We start from the raw sequence: 20,877 nt of genomic DNA, 5'->3' as shown, positions 1-20,877 counted from the left end.
GGGGTTTTCACGCTCGCTAGAACAGAACGCAATGCATGTCGATTTTATTTCCTAGAAATCGTTGCAGGTTGTGTGTTTAGTCATGCTACGCATGGGTAGATGGGGGAAAATGTAAGATGTTTTTGTTGTCGTTGAGTGATGCTGTCACCGGGAAGGGAATTGTGAACATTCTTTCGAAGGGAGTCATCACGATTTTATGACTGGATTGAAAGTAAGGAAGGCTGTTAGAAGCAATTGCAATAAAATTGAATAAGATCAAATCCAATAAGCAATAAACGTGATATCGTAGAATAAAAACAAGGTTCTTTAACGCTCATATTGAAGAGATCTTGATGAGACATGATTAAAAAATCATCTTTCATCTAGGTCTCTTCAATTACTTTAAAAGCCTGCCTAAGTTGTTTTTCTGACTTGCCTGTAACACAAACCTCCTCAAACATGTACGATTCTTAAGAGAAGATCCTGAAAAGCCTAGAAGTATTTCTAAGACAAGTTTTCGGGTCCTGGTAGTTCTCACTCTCTCTTTTTCAAACATCACTGTAATGGCCACTAGCTCAAGTTATATAAAAAAACAATTCTGTATAAGATCAATATTTCTTTTATTTGGCGTAACGTCCTACGCGGACATGCCGACCTATACAGTATTTCGAGATTCATTGAGTACCACGCAGCCGAATAATCAGTCCATGTTACGGGGCGACGGCCCATTCAAGGCTTGAACACATAAGGGCATGTTATTGAGTTGTTCGTGTTGACGAGTAAGAAAACTACAGAATCTAGGAAAATCTAGAATTGGAATTACCTCTCATCGCCTAGTTATCTCTACTTTAGAAAAAGAAATACTCAAATCGTAAATAGGAAAACCCTCAAAATATTATTAAATTTGAAATTTATTAATCAATAAACTCCAGCCCGTAAAGCTTTACAGAATGTCAAAATCAATTCTTAAACACATACAATTGATATTTCACCTTTTGAAAATGTAACTATTTTTGGACAAAAGTGTTGCACATCTTTCGAAGCACACATTTCCCGACACCAACACTTTGGGCTCGATTTTCCTCCAAGCGTTTGGAACGCTCGGATCGATATTGTGAACGCACGGTAGAGTTTTCTGGCCCCCAATCGGACGTTGGCTGACAGGCAGCTTTGAGTCTGTCCAATAGTTTTTCTTCTTTTCGTTCGCATAAGGCATACACAGCCCAAATCGCTACTTGACTGATGACGAATGCATATAGACACCAACCAAATACTGAAGAGAATGGATTAATAACTGGTTAGTTAATGAAGGAGAACGTTACTTGGATGTAACTCTTACCGGTCATACCCAGAGGAACTGGGAGTGGTGTGTACTGGATGAAGCTAAATACCCATATGACGGCAATGATACCGAACGTCACAAAGCTCCAGCAAACTCGCCAAAACACTCCAGTTCTCCGGCTCAACATGAGCTGAATGTCATGCCCAATTTGCTCGACACCGTACATCCAGCAGAACGTTACAATCTCTAGCATTACCAGCGTTAGCGTCGTTAGTGTAACACCGTACTTGTCTACTACATCCAACACGTGTAATCCACCCTAGAAAGTACGTTGAGAGTGTATGAGTACTCACTAAGCAAATTGAAACCTTCCAAAGTATGTAGTACCTACCGGTGTGATATAAACCAACCCACAGCAAAACCCATAGATCGCTATCGAAATCACCACCTTCCAGTTGGGCAGCTGGGGGAACCGATCGCGAACCGCCGTCACGATCGTCGTTACGATGCCCGTGTTGCTACCGAGCCCGAGTAGGAAAAACATAAGAAAAAACAGCACAGCAAACACGTTCTGGGCGGCATCAAATTTGGCGATCGCATCCGGATACGTGATGAAGGTGAGCTGGGGACCCTGCAGCTGCATATCCTCGACCCGGTTACCGGTGATGTGTGCGATGTTGCCGACGATACCGAACACAACGATGCCTGACACGATCGAGGTGAAGGTATCGAGCCAGGAGATGATCATAGCATCACTGTGGGGGAAGGAGACAGATATGTTGGGGTCTTGCAGTAGTGTGAGTGCTATATTAGTCTTGGAATTTTCTGAAGATTCATTCAAGAAGTCTTTGAAGATTGGTGAATCAAAATCCAAAGGTCTTCCCTCTGGTGTTGTATTTGATTTCATAAAAAATGAAAATTGTATTTCACATCAAAGTGCATCTTTTTCGAAAGGCTCTACTTTGCTTACTTGTCTGCCTCGTGAAACTGTTGTTCTGTCACAGTCTCTTTACGGTGTCTCATGGAAACGATTCATGAGTACTACGTTATAACTAGCTTATATTGGTCATGGTGGTGAGTTTGTGTGTGGGCTCAGTCGCCCGAAAGATCCATCAAAATGTGCCTATTGATACCTATTTTAGAAATTGATGAATCTTTGAATATTCATAATGAACGATCAAAAATCTTGAATCGTCGAGAATTTATGAATCTTTAACGAACCATGAATATTCAAAGATTCAAATCGCTCTTCAGTGAAGTCTCATATGGATGATTTTTTGATGAATTGGTAGGAAAATAAATTAAAATTTAAAGAAAAAGTATAATTGACAACTAAGATATTATTTGTGTTCAGTTTCTAGGAGTTTAATTGGTGAAATGCAATACCTACCGGTAGATATTGTTGGTGAAGCTGTTGTACGAAGCAAACACGATAACCGAACCGAGTGATATTGTTAGCGAAAAGAAGCATTGTGTCACGGCAGCATACCAAACCTGTGTAGTAAAATGCCCAAAAAGCTCTATAAAACCCTACAATTATCTCTTATACCCTAAAAATCGAAACCTACCTGCACGTCTATCAGTTTCTCCCACTGCGGCTTCATCAGATACAGTATGCCCTGGTCCGCTCCCTCCAGCGTACAGGTGCGTACCAGTAACACCAACAGTATCACGTACGGAAAGATGGCCAAAAAGTATGAAGCCTTCCCCGAGCTACGAATACCCTTAATCAGTATACCCGTGATACACATCCAGCAAAACAGCAAACAAACCGCCAGCTTCCAGTCCGGTACTCCAACACCGTCTTCCACCGTCCAGAAGTTGTGCAGCACGGTACGATTAAAGTAATACTCTGCCGATGGCCTTAAGCTGGCGTTCTGCACGCGCCCCTTAAACTCCGAATCGACACACCCGCTCCAGTCCGGCTCACAGCGAGCCCAGGCCAGTGGACTACCGAACGAAGCAACAAAATAGCGCACCGACACGGAAAGTACGGCCGCATAGTAGCCCAGTATCAGCAGCAGGGCAAGCGTTTGGCCGACGCCCACACCACGCATTAGCGGTGCGACATCGAACACCTTGATGCAGCCCCGGCTCGCGAACTGACCCATCACCATCTCGAGATAGTAGAGCGGACGGCCGACCAGCAACAGCACTATCAGGTAGGGAATGAGGAACGCTCCACCGCCGTTTTGCATGGCCGTGTACGGGAAGCGCCAAATGTTGCCGAACCCGACGGAAAGGGCGATACAGGAGAGCAGGAACTCGATGCCACGGCCCCACTTTTCGCGCTCCTTTGGCTCGTGGGGCTCTCGGATGTTTACTTCCGGCGCCACACTGCCGTCGATGGTTAATTGGGTGGTGGTGGTGGTGGTGGTGCTAGCGCCTGCCATGGTTGTTCTGTAACTGAATTATATAATCAAGCCCCATTAGTGGCCGATGGTACTGGTGATTGCTTTGATTGCAGTTGACGCGCAGACAAGAACGCCGTGAGGAGGAGAGAATGTCGAATGGACAGGGGTTGGTTGCGGTCGCGAACGGTGAAAGTGGTTCGCGTGAAAGCGCATCACAAGAACGCTAATAAATGTGGTATGTGCGGTGTTGCAAATGTTCATACAAAAAGGAGAAAAAGGACCCTTTCATGGGATTAGAATCGGTGTAATCCATGAAAGGCCTTTTTTCCTATTTCTTTCTATAATTTTACTTTCATCCCAAACGCGTTATGTACTCCATAAAATGATAGCTGGTTGCTGCTTTGTTTGATGCTTATGAAACTGAGGCTTATACAACTAAATCAAATTGATTTTAATGCCATAAAAGTATGAATGTTTTGGCTATAAAAAAGTGGGATTTTTTTTAAATTGTATCAAGATACTCCTTTTTCCAGGTTTTATAGGAGTATGTAAAAATTATGCGTTAAACCATCAAATGTTGCTTCCGAATTAGTTTATAGCAAGAACATGCAAAGTTGTGCAAATGAAACAATTTCAGGATAAAACATCAAATTACATTTCCACTAGCTTTCTAAGCAAAACACATTAAAAATTATGAAATTATAAAACCATTTCTATTATTGCTTATGAAAAGTTTGAAAAGCTACGGCCATCATATTTGTCATTTTTTGTCTTTTGCAACAATTTGTGTGTTTTTTTAAAATAATTTTTGGTTTTACGAAATTTTATTTAGAAAAGTATAGTAAGTTACGAAAATGTTCTCTCTATTTTTATGTTTTGGACATTTGATGATGAAATTCAGGTAATGCAGCTATGTTTAGTAGTGTTTTTCCAGATTAATGGCCCAATGTTGTTAGATAAAATATTGTTTTGTCTTATTGTTGTACACAAGTTTTATTCATATGCAGAGTACAGTTTGACTTAACTTAATGAACAATTTGCAGTGTGCTTTTCTAGGATTTTTTAAACATAAGTCAAGATTACAAAGCACTTCATTACACTTTGCGTATGTATTTAGTTTATAACACATCACTGCATATACTTCCATGTACATGCTATTTCTAAAACAGAATTGAAAGATAGAACCAGATAGAACTAGATCTAGACCTAACAATCTGATGCGTTCCATTACTGACAGTGCCTTAAAAACGTTGAAGGATTACTCCATTTACAAGGAATTAAAGGTAAATCATAACTTCAACAATTCAATGATTATTGTACTCAATTACCTAATTACAAATTTTCTCACGACCGACTAGAAAAATCTAGTTTTTGGCATATAAAACTACACTGAACAATGTATAAACAACATCAACATAGCTTTGTAGCTCGATAACATTGGACCACTTTCCCTAGCACACAGCACAACAGCGGTTTTTGAACTCTTTCCACCATGAAAATGTCTGGATAGAGTCATGACTAACCAAACCACCTTTGTTTTTGGCAAACTCTCAGTCCATATCGTCCCTGCGCTTGAGTATATTTGCTGTGAGGTGTTTTACGGGGTCTGCCAGTAACCTACACATTTACTCACCACACCACACAACGGAGTACCGCACTTTTGGCAACTGGCCCGCTGTTAGCAACACTGCACACTGCACGCCCGGTAACTGGCGGTCCCTTTTGTCCCTTACTTCCCACGGGGAAACAAAAACCAGATCAAATAACGCGACTGTTGGTGGCGAGTGCTGTGTTGTTCACTCTATGCAACCACCAAAATGGTCCGTAACTGCATTGTCCCGCGTTTACCTCAAAGGGTACGGACACGACACGTATCTACGACGAACTTTTATTGCTTGCTAGACTAGATGCACCACTTTACAGCGCGAATCGCGAAACAGTAACAAACACACCATCTTCCTCCGTCTCCTCGATGGCCGACAATGATGACGGTGAGGAGCGTTGTTAAAGATTTCTATTCAATTCACGGAATTATTTGCTCTTCCGCAAAACGATCGCACTCTGAAGTGTTGTTGTGACTGTTTCGCACAAATACTGCGTATTGGTCCGTTCTGTGCGTGCTATCCTAGTTATAGAAGAGAGAGAAAAAAAAGTGCCAGCACCTTTTGCTTTATCGGGCGATAACTCGTGTATCACATTAGTGGGTACAACGGCGACGACTCGGCGTCCTTATCGCAAATCTTTTACGCATAGTGCCGGTTGGATGGGTAGGGGTTATGCATCGTAAATCTATTAGATGGCACAACAAATTAGTCAAATATTTTGCCACACAATCTTTGCGTACAATGTCGGGCCGGGGTTGCAGTAAAGTGGCTCCGCTTGCTCTCCATCTTGTTGTACTGGTCGCGGGTGAGCTCGTTCTCCGGTCCCCAGGTGGTACTCGGCTGGAAGGCTGTCTTCCATGCCGTCCTGCAGCCTTTCTCGTCCTGTGTCATGATCGCGTAACCGGCCCACAACGGTAGCTGCAGGATGGCGAACGTGTACAGAATCCATCCAGCAACTGCAATGATATTGGATAAGAGATGACTATTACTACAGTTCGCGGAAGATCACATTTCAACAACCTTCTTACCGTTATACTCTGCGGGAACGTTTAATGGGATGTAGTCGATGAAACTCACGATTAGTATTACACCGACCAGCAGCGGCGCTATAATGCCCCAGCAGATGCGCCAAAACAGCCCTGTTTCGATCTGCAGCATAAACTTGATGTCGCGACAAACGCGATCCACTCCGTAAATCCACGCAAAGGTGAGAATCTCAAACAGGGCTAGCGTGAGCGTAACGTACTTTGCTCCGTATGTATCCAGCACGTCCAGAAGATCTAACCCCCCAGGGGCAAGGTAGACGACACTGATACAAAACATACTCACACTAACGCCCATCACAATCTTCCAATTCTCAACCGTTGGGCATCGGTCGCGAATAGCCGTGATGACACTCGTGATCGCTCCCAGATTACTGCCAATGCCTACGATGAAGAACATCAGGAAGAATAGGACGGAGAAGAGCTGCGGACAGTACTCAAACTTTGCGATCGCGTCCGGATACGCCATGAATGTTAGTCCGGGGCCCTCGCGGACAATATCCTGGATGCTGGTGCGGTGCGTGACGTGTGCCAAGTTACCGAGAACTCCGAACACGATGCATCCGACTACGATGGATGTGAACGTATCCAACCAGGAGATGATCATTGCGTCACTATAGAGATTCGAATATCAGAAGATCAGAAGAATAAAGGAAGATGTCTGGTTGGAGCATTCGAAAGGCTGTATTAACTGCAAGTACTCACCGATAGACATTATTGGAGAAATTATTGAACGAGGAGTACGCAATGATTCCACCAAAACAGATTGACAGGGAGAAGAAACACTGTGTGACTGCTTCCATCCATACCTTGGCTGAGAATAGGCTTTCCCATTTGGGTGTTAGGAAGAACTTGATGCCCTCGAGCGAACCTTCCAGACTGAGGGAGTGGGCAAGCAGGATGAAAATGATTACATACGGGAAGATGGCAAGAAAGTAGGCCGCTTTCCCGGTGCTGCGAACTCCTTTGATGAGGATCACAACCAGAATGGACCAGGAGACGAGTAGACACAGGACCAGCTTGCCATCTGGCCATCCAAGTCCCTCTGCCAATGGTGCTCGGTGCATTATGGTGTTGCTGTGGTTTTTTGTGAAGAAGAAAACTAAGTACTACCCTTCATTGCGGACACTCTTCATCTCACTTACGTAAAGTACAGCTCAGCGGAAACGTTCCGGCGATCCTCGGCCAGTCCATTCGTAACGTTCGCATATCCACGAAAGTCCGAATTGATACACCGACTCCACGAATGATCGCACTTGCTCCACGGCAGCTCACTGCTAAACGAGAGCAACAGATAGCGCAGAGTGATCGCCAGGATCGGTGTGTAGTACGACATTGCCACGACCATTGCGACCGATTGACCCACACCGACACCGCGCATTGCGGGCGCCATATCGTAGATCTTGACGCACCCTCGGCTACAGAACTGTCCCATAGCCATCTCGAGATAGTACAGGGGGCGTCCGATCAAGAACAGTACCACGAGGTAGGGTATCAGAAACGCACCACCTCCATTGTCCAGGGCGGTGTATGGGAACTTCCAGATGTTACCGAACCCGACCGAGTACGCGATGCAGGATAGCATGAACTCGATGTTGCTGGTCCACTTCTCGCGCACCGGTGTGGTTGGGGATGCGATGCCGATAGTGATGCAGTTCGTGTGCTACGGTTTAGGAAAAAAGGTTTGATTGTGAAGTGATCTTAGGTAAAGGATGATGCATGGTGGTGCAGACGGTTCATTCGATGTACTTGCAAAAAATACCCAACAATGCTGTGAGGAGTGTAGTAATGCTTTCTGTAGTTGCTTTCTGGAAATTAGGAACTTTCCAAAAATTATCCCGCCGACTTAACATTGTCAGACCATTTCGACAACGTGAAATGTGTATTGGTTGATAGTTGAATGTAAAAAATAGTGTTGAGTCATACGATTCATTTCACGACCCGACCCGGAGCCGGGTGCGAGCCAGCCGGAATCGATTCCGACTCGTGGGTGCAGTTGGTGCGCTAGGTCGGAGTCCGAATCAAATCCGATCCGCAAGTACAACGAGTTCGGGTCGACCCGAAAGATCAGTAGGTGCGAGAAAGCATAAGCGACTCTGACCCGTGGGTGCTGCGAGTTCCGGTCGGGTCGGGCCACGGTAGGTTCAGTTTAACCCGAGGGTGCATCGAGTTCGGGTCGACCCGACTGATGAGTAGGTGCGAGAAATCATAAGCGACTCTGACCCGTTGGTGAGGCGAGTTCGGGTCGGGTCGAGTCAAGGTAGGTTCAATACCCGACCCGAACTCGCTGCACCAACGGGTCGGAGTCGCTTATGCTTTCTCGCACCTACCGGAGTCGTTGCACCTACTGAACCTAATTGTACATTTCGGGTCGACCCGAACGACTCCGGGTCGCTTACGGATGGCTCCGACCCGATAGGTTCGAGTCGACCCGCCCATCACTAGTAGAAAACAACCAATCACATATAATTTGTGCTAACATTTAAGTTGTTGAAATGTTAAAATTCTTTATGGTCTTGAATTTTAAGATCTTTTGCTTATTTATAACGTCCTGCTGGGATCTTAGCCATGGCTGATTAATTAGAGCTGATTCTAGGTTCTTTCATAGTCATGCAACGTTACGAAGATACAAAGTCAAAGTAGATTAAACTACCAGTACCAGGAAACATTATTGGGATAGCAGGACACAGTTGCTTGTCAGGCGATGCCGCCACAGGCTTAACATAATGTTCATCGCTGGTGTGAACTTGCTCCAAAAATATTTAATTTAACCATAACTATCAAATCCTTGCTGTAGCCTAGACCTTGATGTGACTTACAAACTACTCTTAAATATTTTATTCTGCTATGCATTCAAGATCAGGAGCTTGTCAACTTAGAGAACTTGCTCGAAATAAGCCTTTTTGATGATTTGGCCTTTATATGATAGTCAAAAAATGAGTCGCGAAGAACTGAGCATCGTAAAAAAAATCAACATTGACGTAAACACCAAAGTGTTCATTGCCTTTTTCACACTTTTGGCTACCGGTGCTAGATATTTATGGATATGTTTCATCAACTTTTTGATGTTGCTTTTTGGCAACTTTTGTTGGGGAGAAAGTCTGAGTTTTCATTTATTTTGAGAGCTTTTTAAATCTCCAACATCTTCAAGAGATGTTCTAAGACTCTTTTTGAATAAAAAATCAAAATAAATTTAATCTCTTCACGTCATTCCATCATCCAAGCATAACATGTTTCCCATTAAACCGTTGCTAAAATAACATCTAATCAATCAATTACGAGCCTCGCCTAATCATAATTTTCCCCTGGCGTGGGCGATACACGGTGATGCTGAACGCTTTTCAAAAACGTTCAATTTATCAACCCAACGTTGCTTGCAAATTTGCACGCTGATTTGGCTTTTCTTTTGCCAGTTACTGTAAGTTAACTAGTCCTGTTCCCATCATTCTTCCCTCGATATACAAATAACACGACAACAACATTGTCAACAAGGTAACAGCAGCGAGCGCGCAGCGTGGCCTACTTGTCGCGTGTTGTTACACGGGACGGGATGGGTTAATAATAGTCGCCAAATTTCGCCCCGTTTTGTAACATCGTTCTCTGCGCCGATCGTTGCCGTCTCGCCGGATTTTCGTTCCGTCTTGCCCTACAAACAGATAGTCGATTGAATCAAATCGATTCAAGCGATTGGAATGTTTAATGAATTCTGAGAACGCATCAACTACGGGGCACGTGTAACATAGAAAAGGGGTGGGGGGGGGGGGGGATGCGAGAGGCGTATATGGTGTAAACAGGAGGAGATAGGTGGTTAAATTTATTTTGGAACTTTACGCCTCCCACAGTGCAAACACTCTGCTGTTAATGCTTCCGGTGGCAACGTGCCAAGCGTGCGATAGAGAATTTTTCGACCGCTGGCGCGGCCTGATGGCAATGAATTATGCACTACATACACACACACATACTATCCGGAAAAGGCGGAAAACTGCGCACTCTTCCAAAAGGGAATTACACACATTGATCACTTGTCGGTGAGGGTGACCTTTGCACGCGACGATCGAATGAACGCTCTGTCGGCTGTTCCCACTTGTCCGCTGGCGCCCCAATCACGTACGGTTAATCCTTTGGCAATTGTTTTTGGGGTGGAATCCATCGTGCGCACTGGCGTTTGATCAGCTTGTTAACTCTTTCTCTCTCTTGGTTTGTTGTGTCGTTTGTGGTTGATTGATTTGATCACTTCACGTGCGAACTCAGTCGACGAACATTGCGCTTCAGCCACCTCGCCAATTGCGTATCGGATGTGGGTGGATGCACTTTCTCGGGATGCACTTTCTGGTGTGAACCGACCGGCCAACTGTGAACGTCTGAAGAACGGTTGTGTGATACTGAGACCGAGTTCGAGATCGATCCGTACACCGGATACCGGTTGGGTTGACGGGTTTGTATAAAAAGCTTTATCCGGTGAGTTTCGGCATCCGTTCGGGGAACTGGTTGGTTTCTGCGCAAGATCGAACGATCGCCGACTGTGATCGGGGAAATGGGGGAAAGCTTTCGTGAGCTTCTTGAAGTGATGAGTTCTTTCTTTACTGATTGATAATGAATCTCATGACTCACGAGAAAAGGATGAGTTCTCATTTTAATTCATATCTTCTTTATTTATTCGTTCATCAAGCAAATATTCAATTCCTGGGTAGACATGACAATTTTGAATTTAAATTGATTAACTGTGTTATTTACTGTTTGTTATTTGTTTAATGTTTAACATTTTATATTCAGTCATTACCATAACACGCTTAAAATGACTTAATAGAAATGATATTTAAAAAATATTATATTATATTCAACATATTTTATGCTATGTTTACATCTTATTTTTACATTTCAGCGTCTCAATTCTTTTCATTTCTTCACAACGTTGAGATGGTTCTCAACCTGATGGAACCTTGTAACGATTGTTTGTGCGCAAATGTTAGAAAATGGCAATTCAGATTATTAAGTTGATTTGACCTGAATTGAATAGTTATATGCTGGAAAATGTCCTATCATTTTATGTATGGGGCTTAATATTCTAGCTCATGTTTATAATTAATCTTTCTAAAATACAATGAATTATTAACTATTTCACACTTTTAATCTTTTTGTTGTTAGAAAGTGTTAATCAATTCTACAAAGAAAATAGTTTCTGAGGTAATATATTGTTTAGCGCTATAAAGGAATCTGAATTAACATTTTCAGCAGTTTTGATACTGTTTGTACATTTTATGCACTTTTTGTAACGAAATGTCCAAATTGTTGAAAATTTGTTGCGTGCTGTCGACATCCATTTTATTCATTCGATGCACAATGTTTTACACTAATTGCCGCTTAAAGTTTGTCTTGTATTCGTTTTTATTAGGAATCAGTCTTTTAATGCCATTAGCTCCCCAATATTAACTCTCTTGCTTTGCGCCGAGAAACAATTTCAGATATTTTGAATCATTACTATAGAATGTTGGTGTACAAAATCAATTTCAAATTTGCACATTGCGTCATAATACTACAAGAAAAAGGAAACAGAACAACAGACATGGTCAATTACATCTACGCTTAGTGCAAAGCGAGTTCCCTCACCCAGATTTAACCCATCATTCACATTAGCAAAAGAGGTCAGCGGTCGTTGTGTGTCGTATCGTTAGATCTTGCCACGCGAAACGCTTGCAACGACGTATTTTGAGTTCGCTTTCCGCGCCTTGTATCACTGCCTGGTTGGTGAAGTTTGTTTTCGCGTCTCGGTCAGCTGTTTGTGTAAACACACAACAACAAACCGCAGCAGCAGTGCACGCAACCGCGCGAAGTTTTGCCGGCGTCTGGGCGTGGGATTATTTACAGCCGTAGTCAATGCAGGGTGGTGACAGGGCTTTGAAGGGGATTTTAAACTAATTATTTAAATTTTATTTTATTACTGTTTCCATTGTTATACCGAATGAAGTTGATCGCATTGCGTTAATTAGTTATGTAATTACTTGATCGATATTTCTCATTAAGAATTGACATAATAATTCAAATATATTTCAACAACGGTGCTTTGGAAAAGTCCATTTTTTTGTAACCATTTATTGAACACTTAGTTTTGAGCTCTAAGAAATAAATAAAATTACCTTATTACCCTGTAAAAGACGTAACTGTTGCGTGAAAAAATCTTCAATGAACCGCTACAGCTGCCCGGCGTAATATTGCGCATGCGCTCGTAAGTTCGATCCGCTCGCCAGTAGCATTGAATGACGGTCATGGTCATCACCGTGGAAACCGCGATGCACTTGAAGGGGTGGAATCGAAATGGAAAGCAAGGAGAGGGAGGGAAGAGGCTGTTTGTACGATTTACGCGCGGCCTGATGTAGCGTACGAAACGTTGCGCCAAAACACGACGATGCAACATTGCGCGTCGCAAGTTGTCGCGTAGCTGGTGCTGGCCGTTTGTGAGTGGAAATTTTCGTTCCAAATTAAAGCACCATACACAGGTTAAAAATGTTTCAATATTAAAAATAGAAATACAGATTCTTTTTATTACACATTTAGTGGCAATCACACGCAATGCTAGGGTTACAATTAATCACAGTTCTACAAATACGCGCGGCCCATTACTTAAACAGCTTTCTTCGAACCTTCTCCACCAGGTTGCCGGTGCGGTTCGTAACCGACTGCTGTTTGTACTCCTCGATGAAAGTGCCGTACTCGGACCGCTTGGTAGGGTCTTCCGGGCCCCAGTCGGCCATGGGTCGCAGGACGGCTTTGCAGCGATCCCACCACACCAGGCCCTGCTTCTGCAGAATGGCGTAAACGGCCCAGCAGGGCAGCTGCAGAACGGCAAACGCGTACAGACACCAGCCGAGAGCTGCACAGAGGAGAAGGAGGAGAAGATTTAAAATTAATAATAATTACAAAATAACAGACAGAAGATCGACTCACCATTGTAACCGAGCGGGACATTCTGCGGCTTGTACTGGACCAAGCTGACGAGCAGGATGAACAGCACCGTGATAGGCGTCACGATGCCCCAGCAAACGCGCCAAAACAGGCCCGTCTTGATGCCGAGCATGAACTCAATGTCCTTGCAGACCCGATTCACGCCATAGATCCAGGCAAAGGTGAGCAGCTCGAAGACGGCCAGCGTTATGGTTACCAGCGTGGCGCCGTAGTAATCCAGCAGCTCCAGTATGATCAAACCACCCTAATGTTGAGCCACAAAGAAAAAAAATGTTAGTGTTCATTCCCTACTAAAACTCTTCCCAAAGGCTCTTACCGGTGTGATGTAGACCAACCCAATGCAGAACCCTGCTAGCCCGACCGAGATCACGATCTTCCATCGCGCAATGTCCGGCCGCTGGTCGTGGATGGCGGTAATCACGGACGTTACGATACCGATCAGCGTACCGATGCCGAGCAGGAACAGCATGAAGAAGAATAGCACCGAGAAGAACTGCGGCAGAAAGTCAAACTTGGCGATCGTGTCCGGGTAGGTGATGAAGGTAAGGGCTGGGCCACTTTGGACGACTTTGGAGATGTCCGACTGACCGGTGACGTGAGCTAGATGACCAATCACACCGAACACAACGCACCCGGCCACCAGTGAAGTGACAGTGTCGAGTGAGGTTATGATCAGCGCATGGCTGGAAATTGAGAGAAATCCAATAGAACATTAATGGTCATTCAAATTAAATCGAGTTAAAGTACTCGCTTACCGGTAGATGTTGTTGGAGAAGTCGTTAAAGGACGAATATACGATCAGTCCACCGAAGCAGATGGTCAGCGAGAAGAAGCACTGGGTGACGGCTTCGTACCACACTTCGATCGTGAGCAGCTTGTCCCACTGGGGTTCGAAGAAGTATTTGATGCCCGTCCAGGCACCTTCAAGCGTTAGAGAGCGCACCAGCAGGACGGCAATGATGATGTACGGGAAGATGGCAAGGAAGTACGACACCTTGCCGGAGCTCTTAATGCCTGGAAAATTGTGGAGCAAAAAAAAGAAGGTAAGTTACTGATTGTGGTTTAGGTTATTAACACTCAAAAATTAGGTAGAGGTTAAAGAGCTTAACAATAACCGATAAAAGATTTAAATCATTATACTGCAAAAAACACGTGTATCAGCTATTTTGATAATTTCTTTTCCAATTTTTGTAGCTTTTTCATAGACACACGATAGCAATCAAAACTGTGTAGCAATTTTTCCTTTAAAAAATCACTATATCTGCAGTTCTTAGTGCATTCATAGTACATGATTGTACCCGTCCTTTCGAAGGACTTAATGAAGTCATTGCCTATTAGCTGTTTTTATCATTCAATGTGAAGGATTAGCCTCCAAATGGACATGTCGGTACATATTTATTACTTAACAATTTCATTAAACAGTTTTAGTTAAAATGTTTAAATCAACATGAATTCTGAAGGAATCGAATTGTAGATGAAAATGATACTAAGTCAGGATTTAATACAGCAATCATATTTTTTTTTATCTCATGCAAAACGTGTAATTTGTTTATTTGCTAATGTTTGCCTAATTCCTCGCAAAATCAGTATTAACAAATTCTACGTTTTAAATAAATAATTATACCTTTTTTATTGCAATTTGCATATCCAACAAGCAGAGTCATTTCCGTAGAAAATGGCTTTGAAATGTAATTCAATAAATATTAATATGAAATACTTGGTATAATCGATATAGAGGCACATAGGAAACTCGTGATTTAAGTCGAACTTGAATTGTTCACTTGCTCTTCATTTAAACTGCAATGTTGCCAATTCTCTGAACTAAAAATTCATTACGTGAGAATTTATTTCACCAATTAAACGGCCCTCGTTCGCTACAACAGTACTGCAGTCATCTGTTGTATGAACAAGTGTTTCCCGCATTCGAAATGGGAGGTGCTAAACATCATGTTTAATTTTCAATTCAACAAAATTGAACTATACCTTTGATCAGGATGCCCACGATGCAAATCCAGGAAGCGACTAGGCATAGTGCCAGCCGCCAGTCGGGATATCCCAACCCATCGTCCAGTGAGTCAGCGGCATGCATTACCGTTTTGCTGTGAAAATTGCGAGAAAAACCACAATGAAATCGATATTACTCTCCCCTGAGAGGTGTCTCTAACTGTCCTCTTACCGGAAGTACAGATCGGCAGAGGTTTTCGGTTGCGTTACGTTCGGTCCAAGGGCAATGCTACCGAGCCGGCTAGAATCGACACAGTCCGGCCAGGTTGGGTCACACTTAGCCCAGGGCAGCTCGGGATTGAACGAGGCAACCAGGTACCGCAGGGTGACGGCCAGCACCGACGCATAGTAGGTGATGACGGTGAAGATGGCAACCGTTTGACCGACACCGATACCACGCATGGCAGGTGCTAGGTCGTACACCTTAACGCAACCACGGTTGGAAAACTGACCCAGCACCATCTCCAGATAGTAGATCGGGCGTCCGATGATGAACAGTACAATCAGGTACGGGATGACGAATGCACCGCCACCGTTCTTGAACGCTGTGTACGGGAAGCGCCACACATTGCCGAAGCCAACGGACAGGGCGACGCAGGAGAGTAGGAACTCGATGTTGCGGCCCCATTTCTCCCGAAGTGGTGGCTTTTCGTCGCTGGCGGTGGTGGATTGGGGTGCTTTCAGATCGACCGTAGTGTGATGCTGTTAGTAGGAGGGGCAAAATGCAAACAAGTGAATGTGAAATCTCACGTACAATGTGTGGGTTGTTATGTGAATTTTTGGAGCCCGGGACGCTGTTTATTTGCCACCAACTGTCATACGCGTTAATTTGCGAGTTTGTTGAATTATGTTTGATGTATGCACAGCTTTTTGAAACTACGCAGATTTTTTTCGTAGCAAGCAAATACTGGATAGGGTTTGAGGTCCTCCAATGCAATGTTTGAGTATAGCATGTTTCAATAGTTGTCAACACGAATACAATCTATTTGATTTGCTTACTATGTCACATAACTAGTTTTGGAGGTTTAATGGTGCCTTAGCATCCCTCTCACGAGTTTAATTAGTTCCGTGCGTCGATATTTGAACCCAAAATGGATACATTGCAAAAACGGGTAATAAAAGGATGTATGACGGGACCGGTTTGAATCGTTCTTTGAAATCCCACATGACGGGAATACGAACTCAAACAATTCTATTAATTTTACATTGGCCAACCAAAATGCTCTTTTCTGTGGTAGCCATGTGTACTTGTATTCAAAATAAGGGTATAATTGAATATTTGTAGTAAAGTTTGCTTGACAACAACAAAATGGACTTCATAGTTGAAATTTTGGACAACAAGGGAAACAGATATAATTGCCCTAAGTATACCGTTTCTAAACATTACTAATGATTTCTTCATATCAAATGACCTAGTTGAACAATTTAGATCAGGCAGGCACTATTGTTGTATGTAGGTCGCATGTATGGACTTTAACAATTAAGAAATTTTTTTAGTGTTGTTACTGTATTTAGCAGTAGATGGAAGGCCAGCAGCATTTTAAAACTATAAGTGACACAAGTGATTCATCTTCATACATTTCTGGACTTATTTTCTATTCTTTTCATTCTTTTTTATGGTCATAAGTTGGAGACGTAGCTTTTTTATATATTTTAATAATAAATATATACTTATACGATTCAGATAATTTAAAACTCTAGACCTAGAGACACTTATCGGTGGGATATATCCAATTTCAATATTGTAGTTATGACCAAAATTGCACATTCTGTAGGCGTCTTTTACTGATAAGAAATCATTAAACTTCTATTTAAACTCTCCAAATGACAGGGTGTCTTGCTCGACAAAAATTCACGCACGTCCTCAAAATCAAAATATGGATGAGGAATGTGAATTATATAGCACTAGAACATAACTACTATGGAGATAGTCCGCTGGTATACTTGTCAACGCGCAGACACGTTGTACTCGTTGTTAGAGGTTCAAGACACAAGTGCAGTGAGACTTTTCGCATTCGTTTAACGGATTCGCTTTAGAACACCAATAACAGCTTTCTCATTTTGTACCCATCCAACACAGATAGGGCCGATCACTCACACAAATTCCAAAGTGCATTTTTCGAAAATCTTGAGTAACACTGCTAACGGACTGTTTTTATTTCATGGTTGAAAATCCACAAAACTATATTGGAAAAGCTACACCATCGGAAATACCCAAACGCCTCTCTCCACTTTAAGGTTTCAATATCACTTCCATGCGCGCACTACTACCATCGGTCACCAATAATCAACAAGCACTGCGCGTGCTTTGTCCACTTTCGAAATAAACCAACTGCAGGGCCGGCGCCAGCCAATTTTCTCAATTGCTCGCCGTCCGCCCGGCTTGCTACCGTTTACGCCTACGCACACACACACACACACACACACACACACACACACACACACACACACACACACACACACACACACACACACACACACCGAACGCTCACACTTTCCTTACGGCACACGTGCTTTTTGACGTCGCGCATGGTTTCGCGCTTGAAACCAGCGTCAACTGCGGTTAGCACCTTTGCACCACTCGAGATTGTGTTTTTTTCCCTCCTACCACACAAAGCAGGCGAAGATCTTGTTTGGCGAGATGGTTTTGGCCGGCCCAGGCCAGGCTTACGTAATGAGCGGCAAAATGAGTCACAAACGGGTTTTTTAAACTGCGATCGCGCGCGCGCGCGCACGTGTTTAACGGAGTAAAGAAGGGAAAAATTGGCTTTTCTTGGCTGGTGTGCACTTTCCAAAAAAACACTCCCCGTACCTTATGATGATGGTTGTGGTGGTGGTGGGGCTGGTTGCCCGCAAGCCCCCCGACCGGCAGCGTGTCGGCATTCCAGGTTTCATCACCGACGTAGCTTCGATTTTCCATTCCGCTCGGTCGTTGGGGGGAAAAACGTGGGAATTCCCGAACCGTGGCAACCCTTCTCGTCCTCGTGTGGCCCTTCTCTCGCACACTTCTTGCACGCGCTTGCACACCGAACTTTCTACGCTACCGAATGCACTTTCTTGGTCTTGTCTTGTGGTTTCGCGCGTTTGCTTGTGCCGCGCCGCGAGATACAACGTCCGCTCAGGTGTAGCGTCGCGAGCCAAGTGAACGGCGGTTGCGTTTTTTGGCACGCGGTCACCACTCGCGCAGAGTTCCAGTCGAGTGTGGCGGGCTCGGGTGCGCGCGCGCTCGCGCTCGTCTGTGTGCGCGAACAAATATCAAACGAAAGGCGACACAAAAATCCCCCACTGAACGGGCGCACACACAAACAAAAAGTGCTTGAATAGGAGAGGGGCACTAATATTTAAACAGCAGCAACAGGTTGGACGTGATGGTGGGGAGGTGGCGACCCACAGCTTCCGCGGACGGGCCTCTGTGTTGGAGACTCCAGTGGAGGGAAAACCCTACAGCCACCGACCTCTCCCTGTGCCCACTAATTCACTTTCGATGAGTCGATCAGGTTTTGAACCGGCTTTGAACCTACACACACACACACAAACGTTGTCAGTCGCAAAGGTAGGGCCTGTAATGGGCAAATGCTCTATCGTGTGTCTAAGCAGGCCTTGACATGTGTGTTGTTGATGAAACGAGCGCGCGCCAAAACACACGCTTCGCGACAACGCGATCATTGCACTGCGGGGTTTTTTCCTGCGTGCGTATATGTATTGGTGAATCTAACGTAGAACCGTTGACACATACCGCACACGACCCGGTTTGGTTTTAGTGGATGCAGATTTTCCACTTCCAATGTGCATGCAATGTTGGAATTTCCACACACAAATGCACACCAACACCGTTTGTGGGGGTTCGCCGCTTTGGGTTTGGCCGTAGGCAAAGGGCCAACAAAAAGCGTTCCGCGAACGGAAGATCGTATTAATTGACCCAGGAATGCAGGTTGCATGAATGTGTCGCCTGATCTGCAATGTGACTCAAGTAGTGACATCATTCCGCTCTTCGATCCTGGGATATACCGACGCGCTAGAAGATGCAGGAAAGGCATCCCGGGAATCTGAGGGAAAACGTGCTTTTTTACGAAGAGAAAGCAAATGAATGGGTTGGAAGTACGCTGACTGACAGTTTTCTTATCAATGATTCGTAGCAAGACCACGTCACGGGCGTGATTGTGCTGTGAGACGTGTGCGCTTTGTTTGAAAAGAGGTAATGGTAATGTTCTGCGTCATTTACTGAAACAGGCATATTAAATAATGTGCTCTAGTGGCAAATGCGCTCAGGTTGTGGTTTTTATTGTTTAGTATAGAGCAGCTTCTATTTAGATTTTTATCTTCAAACTCTATATGGTAGGAACTCTATTTTATCGCCAAATTACATATGACCGGTAGGGTTTAGGCCCGATTTGGGTATATTATATGAATTGAGCTGCATTTGAACGATATAGGGAAGATCTCTATTAAATACTTTAGCCCTAGCTCAATTACCTTAAATACAAGATACTGTTGCATTTCAAGGTCATGTTTTGATTTTGCTGAATTCTGCAGATCAGACACTAAAAGACCTGAAATTTATCTGAAAACTGGATATCTATTTATAAAAAAATAAACACTTCTTGCGACTCAAAAGGAAGAATATTACGATTGTTCTAACAATTATACAACAATTAAACGTCACCACAAAGCATTAAATGAAGTTTTGAGAACATTTAAGTCAAATAATCAACCTAATTATTTAGGTTGATTATTCAACCTAAGCTCACTTTCTAATTATTATTAATAATATATGCACCTCAGGGATATTTGAGGATGGTATTTTGAGGACTTGCAAGGAAATGAATCTAACATTCCGTACAAAACCACACATCAATATCAGACTTATTCTTAATTATTCGGGACCTTAAACAAGATAAACAAATCCTCATTTATCGTGCATTCAAAAAGGGTAATTCATGTACGATGATTCTAACCTGTTTAAATTTATGTACAAATTATCATCTTTATTTCAAACCGAAAGACAAGAAATGAGTAATGTTGATATGGAAACGTTGTCCGAGTATCCATATTCTTATATGTTAGAGCATATCTGTAAGATATCAACCAACGATCTCCGATCCTCCAGAGGAGGATTACACATGTTTCCAAGAAGTTGTGGTATTAAAGATACTACAGCTGATTTCGTAGGTTGAAATTCGGTTCAACGAGTGACAGTCATCATGGTAATAGGTCCGATCTAACGATTGCAATTTGCATATCGACTTACTGTAAAGCTTATTGCGGTGAGTAAGAACGAAAAATTTATCATTTCATCGAATGCTACAAATCTATTAAAAATTTGTTTTTTTTTTCACTATCTCTGTTAGTACATCGCATGGGAGGTTTAGGTAATGTTATCTGCTTTATCCATTATAATTAATCTATGTTGCAGTAATAATACTATCATCTACAGAGTTTTAATGCAAAATTATCTGACAGTCAAAATCTACATTCATGTTAAAACTATACCCACCTTAAAGCGATGTGAATCTTTAAAAACTAATGACTACCCACATCACACCATTTTATAGCTTTTTGCTGCACAGGTTCGCGAGCGATCTTCTCCACCGTTCTGCAAACCTTGAACTTAATCACCGTACAACGGTTCATTGCAATGGAACGTTGGCATT

General features: G+C 43.3%; 3 protein-coding genes across 5 annotated transcripts; all 3 read right to left on the bottom strand.

Moving 5' to 3' along the window:
• Window positions 1–872: 872 nt before the first annotated feature.
• On the bottom strand, window positions 873–5,848 carry LOC120958359 (sodium-dependent nutrient amino acid transporter 1-like). Of its 2 annotated transcripts, none has more exons than XM_040381097.2 (6): window positions 4,944–5,848; window positions 2,830–3,667; window positions 2,652–2,755; window positions 1,653–2,016; window positions 1,319–1,580; window positions 873–1,252 (listed from the first exon to the last, which is right to left on the bottom strand). In XM_040381097.2, exons 2-6 carry the CDS (start codon window positions 3,652–3,654, stop codon window positions 987–989), a joined length of 1,821 nt encoding a protein of 606 aa, XP_040237031.2. In that variant the 5' UTR covers window positions 3,655–3,667; window positions 4,944–5,848; the 3' UTR covers window positions 873–986. The 2 variants fall into 2 exon arrangements, with proteins under 2 accessions (XP_040237031.2, XP_040237030.2); XM_040381096.2 differs by having other exon boundaries at window positions 5,249–5,848.
• A 54-nt stretch (window positions 5,849–5,902) lies between these two features.
• On the bottom strand, window positions 5,903–10,651 carry LOC120958360 (sodium-dependent nutrient amino acid transporter 1-like). Its single transcript, XM_040381100.2, has 5 exons — window positions 10,374–10,651; window positions 7,408–7,925; window positions 6,968–7,339; window positions 6,248–6,876; window positions 5,903–6,175 (listed from the first exon to the last, which is right to left on the bottom strand). The coding sequence occupies exons 1-5, from the start codon at window positions 10,410–10,412 to the stop codon at window positions 5,925–5,927; spliced, it is 1,809 nt and encodes a 602-aa protein (XP_040237034.2). The 5' UTR covers window positions 10,413–10,651; the 3' UTR covers window positions 5,903–5,924.
• A 2,111-nt stretch (window positions 10,652–12,762) lies between these two features.
• Window positions 12,763–18,486, bottom strand: LOC120958997 (sodium-dependent nutrient amino acid transporter 1-like). Of its 2 annotated transcripts, none has more exons than XM_040382108.2 (7): window positions 18,039–18,486; window positions 15,399–15,928; window positions 15,206–15,321; window positions 13,978–14,236; window positions 13,539–13,905; window positions 13,205–13,466; window positions 12,763–13,130 (listed from the first exon to the last, which is right to left on the bottom strand). In XM_040382108.2, exons 1-7 carry the CDS (start codon window positions 18,144–18,146, stop codon window positions 12,877–12,879), a joined length of 1,896 nt encoding a protein of 631 aa, XP_040238042.2. In that variant the 5' UTR covers window positions 18,147–18,486; the 3' UTR covers window positions 12,763–12,876. The 2 variants fall into 2 exon arrangements, with proteins under 2 accessions (XP_040238042.2, XP_040238043.2); XM_040382109.2 differs by lacking the exon at window positions 18,039–18,486 and adding an exon at window positions 17,325–17,987.
• Between the last annotated feature and the right edge of the window lie 2,391 nt (window positions 18,487–20,877).

The sequence above is a fragment of the Anopheles coluzzii genome, chromosome 3 (genome assembly GCF_943734685.1).
Source record: "Anopheles coluzzii chromosome 3, AcolN3, whole genome shotgun sequence".
NCBI lineage: Eukaryota > Metazoa > Arthropoda > Insecta > Diptera > Culicidae > Anopheles > Anopheles coluzzii.
The sequence above is the reverse complement of the archived record's forward strand: the minus strand, read 5'-3'. Positions and strand labels throughout refer to the sequence as shown.